The following is a 21,326-nucleotide window of genomic DNA, read 5'->3' as shown; positions in this document are numbered from 1 at the left end:
TTTTACAGGAAAAGAGAAAGCAGTCGCTGTCCACAAATATCATGACCGCAGAGAAAAAAAGAACGAAAACAAAAGAACGAAACTCCCCAAATCGGTGCGCGAGTTCTGTGAGGCCCCAGGAGCCAAGACTGAGCCTGTTTCTACACACCGCAACATCCACTAGAAACGGTCAACACGCACGCACACGCACTTAGGATCGCTGCAAGAAAGGAAGCTGCTAACAACACACTGAGTGGGGGTGTGGGCAGACGCTCGGGAAGCGCTGATGACAGAAACCCGGGCCGGCCGGGGCCAGGGCAGACACTCCGTGTTCCAGCCCGGAAAGCCCCACCTCTTCAACGCACGGACCCTCCCCAAGCTGACCTGCAGACTTAGCGGAGCTCTTGTGAAAGTCCCGGCGGGATGTCTGTCCATATGGACAAGCTGAGTCGCGAATTTCTACGGAAAAGCAGGGTCACCAGGGCCGGTAAACGTGTGCGAAGAGGGGGCCCGGGCGGGACCGGTGCGGACTGTCTGGCTACGGCCGCCGGTCGGGGGCGGGGGAGAGCAGCGAAGGGACACACGAGTGGGCCAGAGGAACAGAAGGAGGCCCACGTAACTTCGCCAGGGCACGTGATGAAGGAGCAAAGGTCATCAATTCCACAGAGGCGTGACGCGCTTTTCCGCAGGCCGACACCGGGACGATCGGACGTTCGCCGTTCACGTGAACTCCCCTCACGATCCCCTCGACCTCAACCTCACACCGTATGCAAAACATAACTCTAAACGGATCACAGATTTACCCATAAAACTCAATCTCTCTTGGTAGGAAACAGAAGAAAAAAGTGTCTTGACCTCGGGTGAGGTCAAGTTCCTGGATGGGACGCCCGTGAAAGGAAAATTCATCGTCCGGGCGCGTCCAAATGAAAAGTATCTGCTCTGAGGAAGCCACTGCCAGAAAATGAAACTCCCCGAACTCAATACAAAGAAAACCACCCGGTAAAAAAGGGGAAAACCGGACCAGACGCTGCGCTCCAGAGGGCGCAGAGACAGGCACGGGCAGAAACAGGCGCTCGCCTTCAGACGGCGGGGAAACGCCCGTCACGACGGGACAGGCTCCGCCACACGGTCCCCGCCAGCAGCAGTGCCTGCCGGTGGGGACGCACGGTCACGGGCCACGGGCCACGCGCAGACACTGGGTCAGGGCCCAGAGTTTACAAAGCCAACCACACGCTTACCAGCCGCCCGGCCCTTTCCCTCCTAGGAGCGTGCCTGAGGACAGGGGCCAGCGCTGCCACAAGCACCTGCGTGGTCCTTTCCCGTGCCTGGTGGTTTGCTAACAGCGTATCCGGGGGCCTCTGACCCCGTTCTGAAAGTTCGGGGTCGACATCAGCTGTTTTGAAGTCTCTGTGGTGCTTTTCAGATTCGCCCCAAGTGTGCCCCACTCGGGCACCGGCAGCCGCTTCAAAGACACAAGCCTTCCTTCCCTTCCCACCTGCCGCCAGGCCTGGGGCGGGGGGGGGGGGGGGGGGGGTGGTGAAGGCTGTTTTGCGGGGCGGGTGGGTCAGGAAAGCCCAGCACCGGGACCCTCCCGCAGCTCCCAGTGCTCATCTGGGGTGGGGGACGGAGGCGGCCGGAGAGACCCTACGTTGCTCCCCAGATCGTCTGGGCACGCTGGCCTTCTCTCCCCACCTGGATGGTGCATTGCTCGCCCCGGGGACACAAGCACAGCACTTGCTGTGGCCTGGCACAGGGCTGGGCACCTGCTGCGGGGAAGGGCAAGGTCAGGTGACCCCTGCCAGGAGCACTAGTCCTTCTCTCCTCCCACTCAGCCCACAGAGCTCACCGAAGCCCCCCACCCTGGTGGAGGAAGCTGCCCGGCCACCGCGGTGTCCCTGCTCCGAGGCCCTGGCTCCCATGGCTCTTTCCTCACTGGCAGGTGGCCAGTGTTGCCGGCCAATGGAGCATGTGCCCCGGGGGCCCTCGGGAGCCCATCGCGCCTCTTCCACGCCGGCACCGCACCCTCACGTGCCACGAGCCGACGGAAGCCGGGAGTGGCTCCCTTATCGGAGGGCGCGGGGGCAGCAATGACTCAGCCCGTGTCTCACGGAGCCGGTGTTCAGATTTCCACCGCTCTTGGCCCATGACCGTGGCCCATGACTGTGGCTGAGCCGGCGTGGGCTGAAGCGGGGGTGGGGGGTTGGGGGGGAGGGGGCCGCCTCACAAGCCCACAGACAGGCCGGACGGCAAGGGAAGAAGAACACCGATCTTGGTGCCCCGGGCCCCTGTGGTGCGAGCGAGTACCCCAGTCCTCCAGGCCGCCTCTCTGGGCAGAGTGGGTGGGCTCCAGGGAGGAGCCACGGCACCCCACGGCCAGGAGGGAGGAGCCACGGCACCCCACCACCAAGGGACACCTTGGGATCAGCTGCACCCACACAGCTGGGCGGCGACAAACTTGATCACCTTCACTGTGCTGCTGACAAGATTAGGTTACTTGAATATTAATGCCCTGCCTAATTAAGCTGCAATTAATAATCTCCCTGGCCCAGGCTGGGCTCAGCAGGGGGCCGTGTGAGGAGTCAAGAGCCGGGAGGGGGTACGGGGGGGGGCGGGGAGGGGCGGCTGAGGACTCAGGTGTCCGCGTTCCTGCCAACCCAGGGGGCTGTGCCCCTGCTCTGGGTCATTCAGCAGTTCCTCCGTCAAAGATCCAGAAGAAGCTCGCACCAGCCTTCCCCACACGGGAAGGCGGCCGTCCCCGGCTAGCCCAATGGGCCCTTCTCCTCCCTCTTGGCAAAGCGGCCTTCCCATCACTGGTCCAGCCACCACCCCTGCCCACCCCTGCCCACGGGGCACCTGCTCCGTCCGGGGGCTGCGCTCCACTCTGCAAGGCCCGCTCGGAGGCCACGTCCTGCGCACGGCAGACGGGAACCCGTCCGGGCCATCAGCGCCCTCCGTGTCATCTGTCAGGCCGCTGGCCGCGTTCCTGTAGGGTCCACTGGCCCGTGCTAACCCTGGGGTGCCGAGGGCAGGGGCCACCGTATGCAACTCTACCCTCTCGCCGGGCCACCCCGGCAACACCGTGCGCACAGCTAAAGGTCTGGGCAGGGGGAGAGCTGCCCGCTTAGAGGTGACAGGGCAGGCTGGCCTGTGAGGTCCAGGGTGGGGGGTGGCGATGTCGGGAGTACCTGCAGGTGTCGAGGCTTCTGCAATTGGCGGGAAGGTCACAGGTCACAGCCCGACAGCACTGGAGGCCGGGCGAGCCTGGGGAGGGGGGAGGCACGTTTGCCGCCTCGTGACTCTGCTGACAACGCTGAGCCGTGCAGGCAAAAATAAACAAGCGGGGCCGCCAGAGAGGCGGCGTCTCATCACCACGCCCGGCTATGCGCCCACCACCCACTCGGCGGGTCTCGGCCATCGGTCTACCCGGTGCTTAAGCACCATCCACGAGGCGCCCGATTGCTCTACTAACACGCTCTCTGGGGCCGAGGCTGCTGCCGGGGGAGGGGAGCGGCCTGTGGGGCTGGGGTCCCTGCCCAGGCTCACCGTGTGGACAAATGCCTGGAAGGAGGCCACGGGTCACGGCCGGCGGCCCGCCCACTGGAGCATCCCTGAGAGGGTCGCAGCAACGCCCACGCGCCCCGGACCCCTGCCAACCCTGGCAACGGCGTGGTCACCCCGTGCCGCGAGGAGGGCAGTGACCCACTGCTTCCTCACCCACACCCCCCGGTCAGCCAGCCACCGCCAGGTGCAGCGGGGGACCTCTGGGCAACCCCCCGCTGCTGCCCACCCCCTGGGCCCGTGAGCCTCCCAAAGCGGCCCTGGTCTCTGCCCGCTGCCTCCGCTCGCCCCGCCATCCAACCCCCACCCGGAGCTTCGGTGCTGCTGGCGCTCACGGCCTTTGGGAGCCTGACTCCACAAGCCTTTTAAACCTCAGCCTTTGTTTTTAGGCCACCTCCCCCTGCACAGGTTTTAGAGTCCGGGGGCGGGACAAGGGCATCTCCCCCTCCCTTGGGGCAACGGCTCCACCTGCTGGCCGGTTACTTGGGTCCCAAGTCCATTTATGGAGGCACCAGGATGGCCTGGGCCTCCTGCCCTCCTGTCCTCCCACGGACACCATGCCCCGATTCGCTCGCCTCATGACCCCACACTGTCCTGGCCGCAGCCCCTGAAGCCAGCCTTCGGGGAAGATGGGAACCGAGAGCCGTGACGTGGGCACGCGGCTGTGCAAAGGCCTGGTCCACGCTGCCTCTCCAGACACCGGACACCTCCCATTCTGCAACCCCGTCTGTCTGAAGAGGTTCCAGCACTTTCTGACCAGTCTCCACCTGCGCCGGCTGCTCCCGAGGCGGCTGCCCTGGGTCCCCCCATCTCTCGCGGGCTGGGCTCGGGCCTCCTGCGTCTAGTGCTGCTTCCTCGTCCCCCCCCCCCCCCCCCCCCCCGTTTCATGGGTGCGCATCCTCTGTGGCCTCGTGAGAAAGGGGCGGTGGGGGGCGCTCTCGGCACGCCACCCACGAGAAACCGACATGAACACTCCCTGAGGGAGGCGTCGCAGACGCCCACGGCCCCTCGTTCCCTTAGCCTCTCCCCCTGCTTGGTCCGTCCTTCCGTCCTACCATTCACCTAAACGCCCCAATCTATAAGGTCCTTTGTTCAGGCCCTCATCTCACTCTTTGATGTTTTTAACTTCCAAACGTTCACGTGCTTCCTCTTTGAAGATGCTTAAGTATTGTTTTCTAACGTTTATTTATCTTTGAGAGAGAGGGAGACACAGAATCTGCAGGAGGCTCCAGGCTCCGAGCTGTCAGCACAGCCCAGCACGAGGCTCAAACCCAGGAACCGTGAGATCATGAACTGAGCCGAAGTCGGACGCTCAACCGACAGAGCCACCCACGCACCCCAAAATGTTTTTAAAGTGCCGTATCCCCCTGTGTGTCTGCAGAGGTCCTGGACAATCACCGGAGGCTTTCTCTTCCCCCTGGTTGTGCTGCCCCCGCCCTCAGTGCCCGACCGCCCTGGGGCTCCTTCACAAGGAGGAGGGGGCTCCGTGGGTCCCGCCGGGAAGGCCTGGTCGGGCCTCCGACGTCAGGGGACTCCACGACAGGAGCCCACCCAGAGGGTGTTCCGGGGGGTGACGGGAGACAGAGGTGGGCTGGGGCGGGGGCCCCGGCACCCACGTGCACCCCTCTGTTTGGCTCCAGGGCTCCCGTCCAGGGACCCTCTGTGAACCACTTCCCCCAGGGTTTCCAACCCAGCGGGCCTGGCACAGAGCCCGAGATCCCGGGCTCCTAACCAGCTCTCAGGGAGGCCCTGCCCGCGTGGGGCCTGCTCGGTGGGACTCAGCGCTCTCAGAGAATTACCCTGGTTTTCGGTCTTCCCTGCTGGTTTTTGCCGGGGGAGGGGCAAGTGCCTACTGGAAGGTGCCGGGTGGATGGCCTGGGGGGGCCACGCTGCGTGACTACACCCTTCGGGGAGCACCGTTCATCCTCCTCCTCTCGGCCAGTCGCCCTCCCTCCCCCAGGGCCTCTGGCCACCACATCTGGCCTTGGGGGCTCCGGGGGCACCGCTCAGACTGGCCCTACCACTACTCACCCTTCGACCACCCACACACCAGCCTCCCAGATTCCAAAGTCTGCTGTGGGGTCATTTCTCTGGGGTTTACGTCCTCCTTGCAAACTAAAAAGCAAAACCCAAGACCTTCTCTACTGCAACTCCAGGAAGGGTGTCCGGGAGGGGACAGAGTAGACGCCACGTGCAATGGGCCGGCTCCACCCGGGTGCCTGCGGCCGGCACCAGCCACCTCCTTGCCACGCGCCCTCCCCGGGCCACCGCGCTGCCCTGTCCGGCCTGGGCCCTGGCTCCCCGGTCACCCCCACGATCCGTCAGAGGGGCTGGCCAACGGCCTCCCATCCGCTGAGGCCGCGGGCACCTGTCTCAGCGCCCTGGCCCGTGCGCGAGCGACTGTCCCCGTGCGGAGTGCCACTCTCGTTCGTCAGGAGCGCGGCACACCTCACCGGGCAGACGGATGACCTATCACGTCACGAGGGGAACAGTCACCTGAACGCGCTCCGAGTCTGGACCTTCGGCTCTTGAATTTGTCAAGGACACAGACAGCTCGACACAGGACGAACTTTCTCAGCTGAGAAAGACGAGGAAGACCAGGTGGCGGCCAGGGCCCTGCCACCGCCACGGGGAGATGACCCGAGTGAAAAGGAGGGGTGGGGGCCGCACACAGGAAGGGCACCTCAGAAACACGGGAGGGAGGTGTCACGGCAACTGCCGCCTGGCCCTACAGTGCAGATGGCCCGGTGACCTCGGCAGGGCTGTGCCAGGAAGGGCCAGGCGGGGGCCCCTCGCCCGGCCCGGGGTACCCATGGGGCCTGACTGTGCGCGGTAGCCCCAGGCAGACTGGGCTCCCAAACGCTCCCTGCCTTTGCTGGCGGGCCCTTCTGTGCACTTGTGGGGCGGCTCCAGCGTGGGACACGGCGGGAAGGGGACGGTCACTTCCTTGCACGGGTGGTGGCGAGCCGTGCGCTTGGGGGCCGTTACCCTGAGGTGCGGAGCTGCAGAGCACGAGCGAGGCCGCGTTAGGACAGGCGGCCTCCCGCACCTGCGCCCCCCGCTCCCGGCCACCGCCGGCCTCTGTGCAGACGCCTCTGGGTTCTGTGAAAGGTACTCAGACCCATGAAAGACGGTCCCCATTGTCGGAGTGTGGATTTACTCACGATTAACGGGACACGTATAACCTGGAACACGGCATTAGTCTGCGTGAGGGGAGGCTGCACACAGTTGAGCCATGCGTTTCCCCACTGCTGCCCGAGTCACCTCCCGGGGCGACCCGCGGCACGCAGGACGCTCGGTCCCAGGCCCTCCCGCGGCCCGCCGCCCACGGGATGGCGCACGGACGGGGGGCGGTGCCTACCTGCCACCTCCTTGGACGAAGGCAGACCCGCGGCGGCCTCCAGGTCGGCGGGGACGGGGCCGCCCCGCTCCAGGGCGCGCACGAGCTCCCGCAGCCGCTCACACTCCTCCTGCAGCCGGGCCTGGTCCTCGCGGAGCCTCTGCTTCGCCGCGCTGGCCGGGTTCATGCTCATGTGCAGCACCTTGGTTTTGCTCTGGTCGTAGCCGCCCTGTAGGACCACAGGGCAGGTCAGCACGGCCGGGACCCGTGAGTGCGAGGACAGGGACTGCCACGGCCCGCCCCGGGCCTCCGGGCCCTGATCGCGCACCGGGAGTGGCGGTAAGTTATAACCGGGGAAAACCCAGGGAAACCTGCGAGACGGCCCTCTGGAACGCTGCACGTGCCCGGGCCTCAAAGTCCCCTCCGGCTTCTCACACGGCAGTTGTAAAAGCAAACCGGGGAGCGGGGAGGACATCCCAAAAGTGCTACACTTTCATAACGCTCTGCCGACAAATGTCCCAAAGACTGGGGCCCTTGCTCCCACACGCCCTGCTGGCTCAAGGTCTGCAGGTTTAAAAATGAACACAAAACTCAGAGATAATCTGTGAGGAGAGCTCGGAGTCCCCACATGGCTGGGCCCCGTGCCCCTGTCACCGACACCCCAAGGGCCCCAGCCCTCACCGACACACCAGTGTGGACGCTGGCCTCGCTCGCTGGGAGAGACACCCGTCTACGAACGTCTCCAGATGCAACCACCCGCGTCTATAGTAAACTGAGCCCCCATGTGCACGGACGCCCTGTCCCCACCTCCACGACCCGCCATGGCACGGCCCAGCCCGGCCCTCACCCAGTTCGGGTCTGGCACCTGCGTGCAGCGGGACAGAAGCGGCGGGCCCTCGCGCTGCCGGTCTGCAGCCTCGAGGATTCCCGGGTGCAGAGGCCGGCCCCTCCCCCACCCACACGCTCTAGGGTGGTTGTTCTCCCACGTCCCGGAGTCCGCCTCGAGCCCTGGCCTGGATGCTTCTAAAGTCACGCACACACCGATGTTCACCGTGCGCTGTAAGTTCAAGGGGCTCTGGCAAATGCAGGCACGAGTCCAGCAGTGCGGCATCAGAGTCCCAAGGCGCCCGTGCACCGCCCACCCACCGCTCTCGCCGCCTGGCTCTTCTGGACACCGTGGGCCGGAGGCTTTTCAAACCGGCTTCTTTCGCTCTGCTTCACTTAGCAACACGCACCGCAGGTTGCACCACGTCTTTTGGCGGCCTGCTAGCCCATTTCTGTGCAGCGCTGAGCGACGTCCCCTTGTACGGACGCGCCAGCTCGCAGGTCCACTCACTTCCGAGGGACGCCTCGGGAGCTTCCGGTTTCGGCAGTTTCAGAGAGAGCTGCTACGGGTGCTCATGTGCGGGTTCTGTGTGGACACAGGTTTTCCAACGACCGCACCCGGCTCCGCTGGGGTCCTGGAGCCCCCGGACGCCCCACAGGAGAACCCTCGCTCGGCCGGCAGGCCCACCTCGAGGCCCTCTCTGCTGCTCCTGCCTGTCCGCCAGCTGCTGCCCCTCGGAGTAGCTCCCGCCCTGGGGAGTGGAACCCCCTCGGTCTGACCCCGGAAACCAGTGCGAGGTGGCCCCGTGACCTGGGCAAGGCCGATCATTTCCCTGAAGTTTTCTCTTCAGGAACTGGGAAAGAAGCTTCCTCTTTCCGGTCCCGCAGCCGGGACATCGAAGGCCTCGCCGTCTTCCACGTCCCGTCTCTTCCCTGCTGGCCTGGAAGAGGCCCGCCCACCATGGGGAGACAAGATCAGCTACGCAGAGACGCAGAGACGGAGAGCGAACGAGGCCCGGCACCAGTACGGAATGACCCACCCAGGGCCCAGACGAGCCACGCGGCCCGCGGCCGCCCCACACGGCCGTGAGACCATCTGACAGACGCCACGCGACGACACGGTACAGTCTGCGGCGGCGGCGACCGCAAGCCACCGACGCACAAAGACCGGGAGAAAGGGTGGCGTGGGGTCAACGGGATGATGACCTCACAGAACACAAAAATGACGATGCCTAAGCGACGACAAATTTACACACAAAAGGCAAACCAAAGCGGGTTCAGAAGAAAACAGAAGAGAACGCCACGGCCTTAGAGTAGACAGAGGTTTCTGAAACAAGGTCGTGAAGGTGCTGACCTCACGTGAAAACGCAAGCACACGGGCCTCAGAGAAAACGAGACCTTCCGGTCACCAAGAGTAAGAGGGCGGCTGGCACAAAAGCTGACACGGGGCTCACACCCAGGATACCTAAAGAGCTCCTGCAAACAAGAAAGGGAGAGGCAGACAATCCAATTTTCAAAATGGGCAAAAAACGTGAACAGACACTTGACAAAAGAACATGTCCGAAAGACCGGCAAAAAGTGAAATGGAGCTCAAATTAATCATCCGAGCAAAGCCAATTAAAGCGGCCCAGAGATGCCCGAGCTCCTCCCCCACGCCCACGGCACCGAACAGATGGGAAAGGCATCAAGGGCACAGAGCGGCCAGAGCTGATCCCGGTGAGGACGGGAACTGGCGAGGCGCCCTGGGAAGGCCGCGTGGCCGTGTAGCTCCTCCCTCCCGAGCGTGACGCCTACGGCCTGCACCTCGGAGCCTCGTGCAAACGTCCACGGGGAGTCAGGCACCGACAGGTCCCCACGGGGAAGAGCACCCATCTGCAGGAACGAGCACCTACGGACACAAACGACGACGGGGTTGGGCATCACCAACAACGCCGAGCAGAAAGAGTCAGATGCGGCGGAGGCACAGCCCACGAAAGCAGACCTGAGCACTCTGTGCCGCTGGAGGCCAGGAGGACCGCCTGGGGCTGTGGTTGGGGCAGCAGGGGGCCCCCGAGGTGTTTGTGCTGCTCTGTTTCCTGCTCTGGATGCTGGTCACCAGTGTGGACAGTTGACGAAAACTCCCTTCTGGTGTCCTGCCCAGCGGCTGTGATGAAAACGTGCGCCTGGACACAAGGACCATCCAGATACTCACGGGGAACTGACTGCTCGACTCTACCAGGGTTCACCCATGCTCAGTAACAAGGCCAGACACACACACAGGTGCACACACGTGCACACATTGTGCCCACAGATACGCACGTGCACACAGTGTGCACACGGATACACGCTCATGTGCACATTCACACACACGTACCCATAGACACACATGTGCATACCCACACGTGTGCACAGGTACGCTCATTGAGATACATATGCATGCACAGATTCACATATGCACACACGTGCACACGGACACACGCACACTCACACACACGTATGTATGCACATTCACATGCATATGTGTGCACCAGACACACGTGCATACACACATGCACAGACACACACTCGTGTGCGCACATACTCCTAGCACACACACACACACACACACACGTATACACTGACAAGGGCACACACACTCACACGGATGCGTGTGTTCGTATACATACGCAAATATACACCCGCATCCACACGCACACACGGATGGGCATGTGACACACAGACTTACACACACGTGTCCAAAGGTCAGAGAACCCCAAGGGGAAGGTGGGCTTGAGTGTCTTGCCCTGGTGCTGCTGGGCCTCCACCGTCCATGGAGTCTGACTCAGACCCTGATGACCCCGAGCCAACCTGGGGGGGGGGGGTCTCACCTCTTCCCCCTCGTGCCCCTGGACCTGCTGAGAGCAGCCCTGGTTTTTCGGCCAGCGTGGAGAACGTGTCTAAACGACCCGTCCAGTGTCCTGAGCCAGTGAAGGCAGGGCAGGAGCTGGGTCCGAGGCCCCTCCCTCGGGATGCCCCCCCGGGACGCCCCCTCTGGGACGCCCCCCGTGCCCTCCCATCTACAAGGCTCCTGAGGGCTCAGACACCAAGAGATGCCCTTCCTGGAAGACGCTGCCGTCTCCTCACTCAGGAGGGACATTGCAAGAGCCACGCCTCTCTGGTCTCCCTGACAAGGACAGGGGCCGCCGTAGGGCAAGGGAGGGAGAGGGCCGTCTCGAAGTTCTCCCGTCTGCTGGAGCAGAGAACTGCCGTCAGGTGGCGGAAGGCCCGTACCCATTCTGGGACGGGCACTCTGGGAGGCCGGCATCTCCTGAGCAGACGGGCAGGAGGCCGCCGACCCCGGGAGCCCACCCCGGTTCTGTCAGTGAGGGACCAGGGCCAGCCGGACACACCGTGGCCTGTCTCCCTTTCCGCTCAATATGCGGTGATGTTTCCTCTCTCTCCGACAGCCCCATCTTCCGCCGCTTTTGTGAGTCCTGCCCACACGTCTCTCCTCGCTTTTCCAGGGACAGCGGGTGGGGGGGGAGGGCGGGGGACGGCATCCTTTATTCTGAGCATCTCGCTCCCCGGGGAAGCAGGCTGGCCGCGGACACATTCATTAAGTGCAGCAGGGCCCGCACACGAGCTTGAGCTGCCGTGGGCGCGGTCCCGCCGAGTCACTGAAGGACAGTGAGGCCACCGTGGCGCCTGGGGAGGGGCCAGCCCAGAAGCCCCAGAATGTGCCCTGAAAGGAGAGGCAGGAGGGGATGGGGAAGGAATGGCAGGATCCTCCCCGTCCTGGGTGCCACCTCCAGAAAGTAAAACACCTTCCTGGGGTCCGCTGGCACAGGGGAGGGCAGCCACAAGCCCCCTCAGAGACAGGAGAGCAGGGATGCAGCTCTCCCCTCAGAGACAGGAGAGCTTTGGCCACAGATGCAGCGTCACCAGCCGTGGCCCCCTCGGCCCCTCTCGTCTGGCATCACTTCAGAGAGAGGCTGGGCGGGGGGGGGGGGGGGGGGGATGGCACAGCACGGTGGGGCCTAGACACGGCTGTCTGCATGAGCCCGTGGGGAAGGCGCTGAGAAGGGAGGACTAGGGGCTCTTCACGGGTTTCTGAGGACCTTGTAAAAACCTCAGAGAATAAAGAGACATCCTGTAGCTCCGGCTGAATCACAGACTCTCCGGGTGGGAAGGCAGCGTTACTCCCTCCAGTTTTAACACTCTGGGAAAGATAACCGTGAGCGTGAAATCCATCAGCCCCGTGCAGCCCGGCAGAGGCCCTGTGGCAGCAGACAGGCCAGGAGCTTGCTTTCTGGGCCTTTGCGGGCTGAGGTGGGGGGTACCCATCATTCATGCAGGAGGCAAGCAGGCAGTGAGGGATGGGCCGGGGGCAGGCACGGCAGGCCTGTTACTAGCCTCCATCCGCCAGCCAGCTCTGCGTCTGCACGGGGCACCGGGAGTGGCGTCCTGCAAAACCACAGACCAGCTCCCGTGTCCCCAAATGCTGCTCTTCCTTTGGTTTTCCTCCAACCCTTCAAAAATGTAAGAACAAAGACGGGTCGGCAGGCCTCGGGCCCAGGCCCACCCCTGCTGAGCCAGAGGGTCAAGCTCCTCCTTCCCTCGGCCACCAGGCAGAGGCTCTCCTGGGCCCGAGACAGGATGAGACCGCTAACACCCGAAAGGAGGCAGGTGCAGGTGAATCGGGTGACCCGGCGCCTGGCCATCCCGGGCCCGGGGCAGGATGCTGTCCTGGAGGGGCCGAACCCAGGGGAACAGGAAGGAGAACACCGCTCCCCGCCGGGACCAGGGGTTCCGAGCAGCAGCCTGCGGGGAGGACCCTCCCTCGATGGGGAAGGGCTGATGGTACAAACGAGGTCGGGGACTTCCGGAACCCGCAGGGCTTCTCCAGGCGAGAGCAGACAGGGGGCGGAGGCAAAGCGGAGAAACTCTTACAGGTGTCATGAGTCGGGACAGATGGCCCTTTGGCTACAGGGTCAAGGTGAGCAGGCCAGGCACCGGGAGGCCATGGCCCCGGCGTTCACAGCGGGGATGGCTCTGTGCGCTTGGTGCCCAAGCTCTCGGCCATGGCACCAGTTACCCCCCGGTGTGGGGACGAGCTGCAAAAGCTCTCACTCCCTGTGGCCCTGGCCACAGGGGAAAGGATCGCCGCTGACCCCAGACGGTGGTCAGTGGCCCACAGGGTCCCGCCAGGATGGCCGTCCTGACGGGCTGACTGCAGAGCCCAGCGCAGGAGGCCAGTGTCGTGTGAGAACACAGATCCCCTGCGGCCTGGCCTCCGCCCTGGGGGTGGAGGGGGGCACCTGTGTCACCGAGGCAGCACCCGTGGCCAGCGCCATGGTGAGTTTTGCTGCTGCCACACTGCGCCCCCCAGCCCTGGGCTCCCTCACCTGAGAAATGGGGAATGCCGAGGACGGACCGGGCGACACGTGTTCAAACCCTCATAGACCGTAAAGCCCGACGCTGACTGAGCCATTTCTTAGCACGTGGGAAGCAGCCGAGGCGCTCAGGACACCGGGTAACGAAGAGGGAAGGTCTCCGGGGCCCTCCGTGGGGATGAGACCCATCTGCGGACGTGAAGGCCACGGCCAGACTCCCCGGGCGCGGGATTAGCCTCTGCCCCTTCCCCGTGGCCCGTGTGGGGCTGTAAGGACCTGGTGGGGCGGGGCGGGTGGGACAGGGAGGGGGGCCGCAGTCCACGCCCCCGGGCTCGCCCCTGCACTGCGACGGGCCTGCCGAGGACAGCCGTCAGCTGTGCGTGCCGCGTCTGCCAGCCCTGGGTCCTGGGGCGCGAGCGCCCCAACCCGGCCGGCCCTGCAGAATCAGGCCGTGAGGACATCACACGGACTGTGGCCGATCAGCCCCGGGCGTGCGAGCCCACGGGGCTTCTTGCCTCTTCACGGTCACAGTGACAAGCGAAGGTGCGGCCCGCTCACACCACTCGGTCTGCCCTGCTCCCGCCCGAGGACTAGCACCCAAGTCAGAGCCCCATTTCTGGGACCAGCCCCAGGATGTGGGGGACGTGCCTCTGTGCGCAGAACCCGCCCCTCCCGACAGTGGGGGGGGGGGGGGGGGGCCCCCGGGGGGACCAAACCCGGGCCCCCCCCCCCCCCCCCCCCCGGACAAACGGCGGCCACGGGGAGGCCGGCGATCCCATCCGTGCGCCCACCGCCCCCCAGACCCTCCCCGTGAAGTCGGCCTCGGCCCCCAGGTCAGCGTGGTGCGCCCGAGGGCTGAGCGTGCGTGCGTCCAGCCTGCCCTCTTCTGACGCACCCGTGGCGGCACGTGCTCTCTGCCGGAAGCTGCACCGCTGGAAGCTGGCAATGGCACCCAGGGGAGACCAGCACAGTCACCCAGACACCAGCGAGAACAAGGTGGCTGCTGTTTCAGGCTGCTAAGTTTTGGGGTGTTTGCCTCAAAGCAACTGGGAAATGACACCGTCTCTAGAGAGGAGGCTAGAGGAGAAAGGAGCCGGGCACCCAGGGCGTCCCGGTCCCCGCCCGGCGGACGGCAGGCTCCCTGGGAGGCTGCGGGCCGAGGCTTTTGGGTTCTGCACGCATCAGTAAGAACAAGGCCAGAGGTCGTGCTCCAACCTGGGTCACCAGAATGACAGGACAGTGCACCACCGACCTCCACCCCATCCTGATTATGGAGGGGAAGCGGGGGGACTCACACCGGCTGGGGGTGGGCAGCACAGGCCTCCCCAAGATGCAGGGGTGAGGGGCCACATCGCAGCACCAGGGACGAGGTGCCCGGGCCACGGTGCAGGCCCTGCTCTGCCCCGCCGGTGGTCACGGTCCATCCTTGACAAACCCTCGTTTTAGGGGAACAGGCAGAGAGCAGGTCAGGGGACAGAGGCTAGGGCCCCGACGGCTGGGGCAGGCGAGGCTCCTTCCCTCGGGCCCCCTGGTGGATCGCTCTCCTGTTTTCTGGAGGTGTGTACCGTGCAGGCCAGCTGGGAGGGGGCAGCAAGTGAGTATTCAGGTCTGGTGGCCACACAGCCTATTATCATTGTAATGTGGGGGCAGCCACAGACGTGCATAAACTGACGGGCCCCACCGTGTCTCAAGAAAGCTCTATTTGCCAAAACAAGCAGCTGGCTGGACCTGGCCCGTGGGCTCTGGCTCGCTGACCTTGGGTGGAAAGAGTCTGAGCAGGAGGTTGGGAGGAGAATAAAGGCCCACCCACGGGGAGGCGCTGGGGGATGTGTGGCAGGCAGCACCAAGGCCAGTCCAGAGGCTGGCATCCAGGGCGCCCGGGGGCCAGGGACAGGCAGCAGCTTCGCCCCCTTCCTGTCCCCAGAGCACCGAGAGCAGCAGGGAGCAAACATCGCCGGCAGGGATTAAGGACACAAATAGGCGCCCGTGGACCGGAGGACACGGCCTGTGACGATGGCCGAACCCAGCTGGTGCACACGTGGACCTCGTCTCCCCAATCCCGGCTGCTTCTACAATTCACAGGGAGCTGCAAGAGGTTCAGAATAATCCCGAATAATCCCAAATAATCCTGAATAATCCAGTCATCCTGAACGGGAGGACAGAGCAGGAGGATGCCCACTTCAACTCCAAGGCAGAGTGGTGCCAGCGTCAGGGCGAGCTCACTGGAACAGAAAGGAAGCCCGGAGGAGACCCTCGTGTCCCCAGAGAACTGACTTCCTACAAGGGCACCAAGTCCACTCTGTGGGGAAAGGAATCCTTTAACACACGCTGCCGGGACCACTGCACATCCACGTGCAAAAGGTGTGAGGCTGGACCCCTACCTCACACCGTATAAAAACTAAGTCAAAACCAAAGATGTAAGTGAAAGAGTTCAGACCACAAGACTCAGAAGAAAATGTGAGGGCAAGCCTTCGTGACATTGGATTCGGCCATGGATTCTTGGATAGGATGCTAAAATCAAAGAACAAAACAAAAAAAAGTACAAATCGGACGTCATAAAAATGAAAAACTCTGCGCTTCAAAGAACACCATTGAGGAAAGGAAAAGACAACATACAGAACGGGAGAAAATATTTGTAAGCTGCACATCTAGTAAGCAACTCGTACCCAGAATAATAACAAAGCCTCACAGCTCAGTAGCAACAAGACCCAGGTAACTGATTTAAAAATGGGCAGGGGTCTCACTACGTACTTTTCCACGGAAGAGACACAAAAACTAGTAAGCACACGAGAAGACGCTCAGTACCCATGGCATTGTTAACCGAGACAACAAGCGTTGCCGAGGACGAGGAGGAATTGGGGGCCCCCGCGACTGTCAGCACAGATGTGAAACAGCACAGCCGCTGTGGGTAACAGCTCCTCGAGCGGTGAGACAGAGAGCGACCGCACAAACCCACAAGTCTACACGCCGGTGTCGGCTCAGGAGAAATAAAACCGATGCGCACCAAGAAACCTGCGCCCCCACGTTCACGGCAGCATGATTCGTAACAGAAGGCGGGAAAAACCCAACATCCATCAACTGGTGAACGGTGAACTGCGCTGGGTGCACGGTGGAATATCGCTCAGCCGTAAAAAGGGGCGGGGCACCGACGCCCGCTACCCCACGTGAGATCCTTGGACACGTGACGCTCAGTGACAGAAGCGCGTCACAAAGGACCACAGGTCACGTGGCTCCATCCACACAAAAGGCCCAGAACAGGAGTGCCCACAGGGATGGAAAATAGAGACGGGGGCTGTGAGGGGCAGGAGGCAGAGGGGTGGCAGGCAGGGGTGGAGATGTGTGTCTGATACGATGAAAGGCACATGCTATCTGCGAGTGTAAGCACCACCGAATTGCTCTCCGTTTCAAACACGTGAGGTATGCGGCATATAAATCTCCATAAAGCTTTTTTTTAAAGGGGCACCTGGGAGGCTCAGTTGGTTGAGTGTCTGATTTCAGCTCAGGTCCTGATCTCACGGTTCACGGGTTCAAGCCCCACGTCGGGCTCTGTGCTGACAGCTCAGAGCCTGGAGCCTGCTTCCGATTCTGTGTCTCCCTCTCTCTCTGCCCATGCCCTGCTTGTGCTCTGTCTCCCTCTCAAAAATAAACATTAAAAAAAAAAAAGAATTAAAAAAAAAAAAAAGTTTTTAAAAAAAAGGAAGGAAAGAGGTAGGGCGGAGAGCCGGCACCCACGAGGGAGGGGAGCACCGAGCTCGGTGGGGGGAATGCATGCTGGGTGCGGTGGAGGCCCGAGCCTGACCTCCACGCCACCCCGGGGCCTGTCTGGCTGCCAGGCCGAACCTCTCTGAGCCTCCCAGGCACCCCTGCGCCTCCATGGGCCCACAGCTGGTCAGGACTCCCCGCCGTAGTCCCCCTCGAGTGACGCCCCCCGACCTCATCCGCCCAGGCTTTCTGGCCCCATGTTCTCAGGCCACCTTCCCGTGTACACCTACCTCCCTGACCCTGGACCCTCAGGGCTCCGAGGGACCCCCACCGCCCCTGGACCATACGCTGCCAGACCCCGTCCGCAGGGCGGGAGACGGGCCACTCTGCTCCGGCCGGTTTCCTCCAAGTCTTTGACACGGGGGTGCATGGGGTGTGGGGTATGTGCAGACCAGACCTGAGACTGCAAGGTGGGGGCAGAGGCCCGTGTCGGGACAGACAGCAAGCTGCTGCAAGGCGCGGCCTGCCGGCCAGTCGCTGCAGCGGTCGCAGTGAGGCCCGGTCGGCAGGGAGGAAGCTGGGGGCCGGGATGAGCTGTCAACACCCTGAGGGCCTGGGTTTGCCGTAGGCACCTGCCACCTGCAACTCCCACACAGGGCTCAGAAGGACGAGGGCTCCCGCCCGGAGACGGTGAGAGGAGGTGAGCTGGCTGGTGCAGTCGGGGCCCCCCGGCAGTCTGTCACGGCCGGGGATCGGGGAGCATGCAAACCGGGTGGCCAGATAACGCCTTCCAGGGGCCGGGGTGACTGGCTCCCACGGCAGCCGCCCCTAGGCCCGGCCAAACTGGACTCGGGACCCCATTCTTCTCCCCCCGCACGCCCCACAGGGCTGTCCCCGGGCCGGTGGCCGGCAGGCGGGGGCCGACCTGTCGGGACCCCGCGGCCGGGCTGTGCGTCCACAGGCTCAGCCCGCGGTGACACCGACCCCGCGCGGTGGGAGGAGGCCGTCCCTCTGCGGCTACGAGGGCGGCACGGCGTGGCCGACACCACGGAGGCCCGGGAGTGGAGGGAGACGCTGGTGCCCACGGCCGGCTCGCCACGGGACGTCCAGCCGCCGAGATCACGGGTTCCCCAGACGCTTCCAGCAGGCCGAGCCCCGCCCGGCTCTCACGCAGCACATCACCTGTGACCTGCACCTCACCCCCAGCCTCCCGGCCGGAGGAACGTAAGGGCAGGCCCCTGGGGCGCGTGCGGGGCAGGAGCTGTGTGGCCGCCGGGGGGCGCACCACGCCTTCGGGGGCTGGCACGTCCACGAGGCACACAGGCGGGGCTCCGGAGACCCCTGCGGAAACGTGCTGCTAGATGGTGGCTCTGAGACACAAAGAGGGAAGACGGCTGTGGTCTCCTCCGGAGACGGGTCTGATTCCCAGCTGAGGAACCGGGTAGCGACGAGAATCTCAAAAGGAAAAGTTCCGGGCTTCCTCCGGCCAGACGGCGGGATCGCCGCGTGTACAGGCCCCTGTCACCCGCGGAGAGCTGCCGTGTCTGCTCCAGAATGACCCCAGGGAAGCCGAAGACCGGGGCTGGGCGTGGGGCGGCCGGGGTTCTGGGGGAGGGGGCGTCTGCCACGCGTTTCTGCGGAGACCCGCAGAGTGCCAGGCGGGTCTGGGCCAGAGGGCGAACTCTGCTCGCCCCCCAGAGCCCGGAGGCTCCTGCCTCGGCCTCACCGCACGAATCCCTTCTTTTGCCCCAACTCCCTGACAGCTCCCAAGAATGGCCGCTTTCCTCCGCGTCCAGGCCCGCTGTGCCAGCGTCCTGAGTCCCGCGGGGAGCATCTGCGGCCTGGCCGCCCTGACCCACGCTGGCTGCTGGCCCTTCCCCACCTGCAGCAGAGCAAGGGCGGGCCGCCACCCCAAGGACCTTCGGGGCCTGGTGCTCACAGGCCTGCACAGAGGGCAAGCCCCAGGAGCCCCCGTCGGCCTGGCCTGCGGCGGCACGTGCTGCCCAGGGCCCGGGAGGGAGGGTGGGCGGGCGGGGCGCCTGCCACCCGGGCCTGACACGCATACTGAGGGCCCTGCTGGAAGAGGCAGAGACGCAGGGAGAATTAAACGGCTCAGTTAAGTAAGTGCTGGTCTTGATGCATATTCATAAGTCACCCGGCCTCGCAGCTAAATCAATACCTCTCCCAGCCCAAGGGAGCACAGCTCGGGGAGAAGAGCAGGAGGCTCGGGAGCCGGGCCGGGCTTACTAGATGGGGAGCGCAGCCCTCCCCAGGCCCTGCCTCGGTGACCTTGCTCCCCAAGCCCGGCCCTGCATCTTCTGCACAGGCCCAAGGCTGGTGCCCCCTCTGCTCAGGAGCCCCATGGCCTTGTGCAGGTCCCTCAGCGGTTGGCCTCGTGTCCCTACTGTCTCACGGGTGGGGATGGGGGCAAGCTGGGTTCTCGCTCAGTGCTCAAAGGGCCCTGAAGCCTCGGGCACACAGCAGACCCGATCCCCCCGCATGAGACCCCCCAGACTGTGCTCGCGGCAGGTGCTGCTTGTGGCAGGTGCACAGGGTAGGGAATGGCGGAGGGGATCACACAGAGCAGCATGAGCCGGACTCCTCCACCCCCCGGATCTGCGGCACCATGGGCAGCTGGCTCGTCTCCTGGCTCAGAGACTGAGAAACTGAGGCCCGGAGAGGACTGGAGGCACACACGGCTGTTCAGGACCGGTCACCGGGAGGGGTAAAGAGGGGAGAGGCCGGGGGCTGGAGGTTCCCAGGGGCAGGTCTCCGGGGTCCTTCCTCAAGCCGCAGACATGTTACTGAGGGAGAACAGGTGCTCCACAAGCTTCTGCCTGTCCGTGGGCCAACAAGAAGGCTAAGGAAGAGGCTGGGGACCACGAGGGCCTGCCCCTACCTCCTCTGGCTCCCCTTGCCCCCTCAGGACAGAAGCTTTACTCGAAAGCTGGGCACTTGGCATTCCCTGTGGCCGAGGCACCCTTGGAAAACACACAGGGTGTACAGCCTGCCACCCAACTTACAAGAGGGGGTTGTGTGCACGGTCTCCAGCGCCCACTGCAGCCTCCGAGGGGCCCGGACCCTCTGGTCAAAGCTGGTCAAGGGACCCAGCGCAGCAAAGGGAGGATGCAGCCTGGGGGAGCAGCCCCGCCTGGGCCACCACACGTGGGTACGGCTCTCCTCACTCCACCCTGTGGGCGGCCACCGTGCCCGCTTCCGACCCAGTGCCGGAGACCGCAGCAGGATGGGTCTGTCCACTGACGGCCACGCAACAAAGGGGAGGAAGATACGCCACGTCCCGTGGCCGTCCGGAGGAAGACCAACGGTGACAGGGGGCCCGGAGGGGGCCCTCGCCCAGCCAGGCCTGACACTGGTCCTCCTTGGGCGCAACACCCAGAGGGAGGCCACTGTGCTCAACCTCCGGGCCCGTCCCCGGCCCAGAGTTCACCCCGCGGTGGTGGTCCGGAGCCCTGCCGGCCTTGGGCACCGGGGCAGGCTGCCAACACGACGCCGCTAACCTCCCGGAGGCGGGCAGACAGCGGGGTGGCTCACGCGGGCGGTGGGGACCGCCTCACCAGCGCCTCCCTCCTCCCGGAGACAGAGTGGCAAGACGGGCCGAGTCCTGGGGCCCAGCGGGGTGCCCGTCCCTCCTCTGCCCGCACGCAACCCGTGGCCAGGCCACAGGGCCTGAGGGAAAGATGCTGCCATCCCAGGACACCGGGTGGGGCCCTGCGGGTCACACGCAGAGCCCCCGCGGCCCCGACCACAGAGGTCTGGCCTGGCTCCCCGGTCTGACTCAGCTGCCTGGCCAACAAGCCCCCTGAGGCTCCTGTCCCCAGGCTGGGCCCCTCCCTGCACCTCCGTCACAGCAGGGCAGGGACACCGAAGAGTGTCACCCGCGTGGGCGCCCAGGGCCGTGCTCTGTGGGAAGAAGGGAAGGGACAGGGTGTCTTCTCCTTGTGCTCGTCCTGCTAGTCAGGAGACCACAGTTGACGATCTCCCCTCCACCTGCCATCCCACGGCAATGTCACCAAGCGAGCGAGCCAGGCCCCTGCTTGGCTGCGTGGATGCACAGAAGCTGTGGAAATTGGGGGACCGTGGCTGTCGTGACGTCCCTGTCAGACGGCAAACAACGGGCGCAGCCTAAGTCTGGTGGCCTGCCTAAGCGGTGAGAGCCGGCACAGACAGCACTGAGGTCGGTGCTCACTGCCCTGGGTGCTCACCGGGACGCCGGGCACTTCATCCCACCTGCCCAAGGGACCAGAGGCCCACAGATCAGAAAGTGCTGAACAAAGCCACTCGATTTTTTCAAAATTGTGGTAAAATACACATAACGTAAAATTAACCATCTCAACCATTTCGAAGTGAACAGCTCAGTGGCACCGAGCACATTCACGCTGCTGTGCAGCCTTCCCCACCGCTCGTCTCTAGAACGTTCCATCTCCCCACACTGAGAGTCTGCCCCATTACACACAGACCCCCAACTACTCTCCCAGACCTGGGCCCACTTTCTACTCTGTGTCTGTGAGTCTGACGACCCCGGGACCTCGTGGGAGTGGGTCCCAGTGCGT

The 21,326-nt window shown here is 64.2% G+C and overlaps 1 protein-coding gene across 4 annotated transcripts in view; it reads right to left on the bottom strand.

Moving 5' to 3' along the window:
• Positions 1 to 21,326, bottom strand: part of MAD1L1 (mitotic arrest deficient 1 like 1) — a 317,349-nt gene that overhangs the window by 60,200 nt on the left and 235,823 nt on the right. For all 4 annotated transcript variants that reach the window (XM_049638985.1, XM_049638986.1, XM_049638987.1 and 1 more), the window contains one exon: positions 6,899 to 7,106. In XM_049638985.1, coding sequence (XP_049494942.1) covers positions 6,899 to 7,106 — 208 coding nt within the window. The remainder of the gene's footprint in view (positions 1 to 6,898; positions 7,107 to 21,326) is intronic.

The sequence above is a fragment of the Panthera uncia genome, chromosome E3 (assembly GCF_023721935.1).
Source record: "Panthera uncia isolate 11264 chromosome E3, Puncia_PCG_1.0, whole genome shotgun sequence".
NCBI lineage: Eukaryota > Metazoa > Chordata > Mammalia > Carnivora > Felidae > Panthera > Panthera uncia.
The sequence above is the reverse complement of the archived record's forward strand: the minus strand, read 5'-3'. Positions and strand labels throughout refer to the sequence as shown.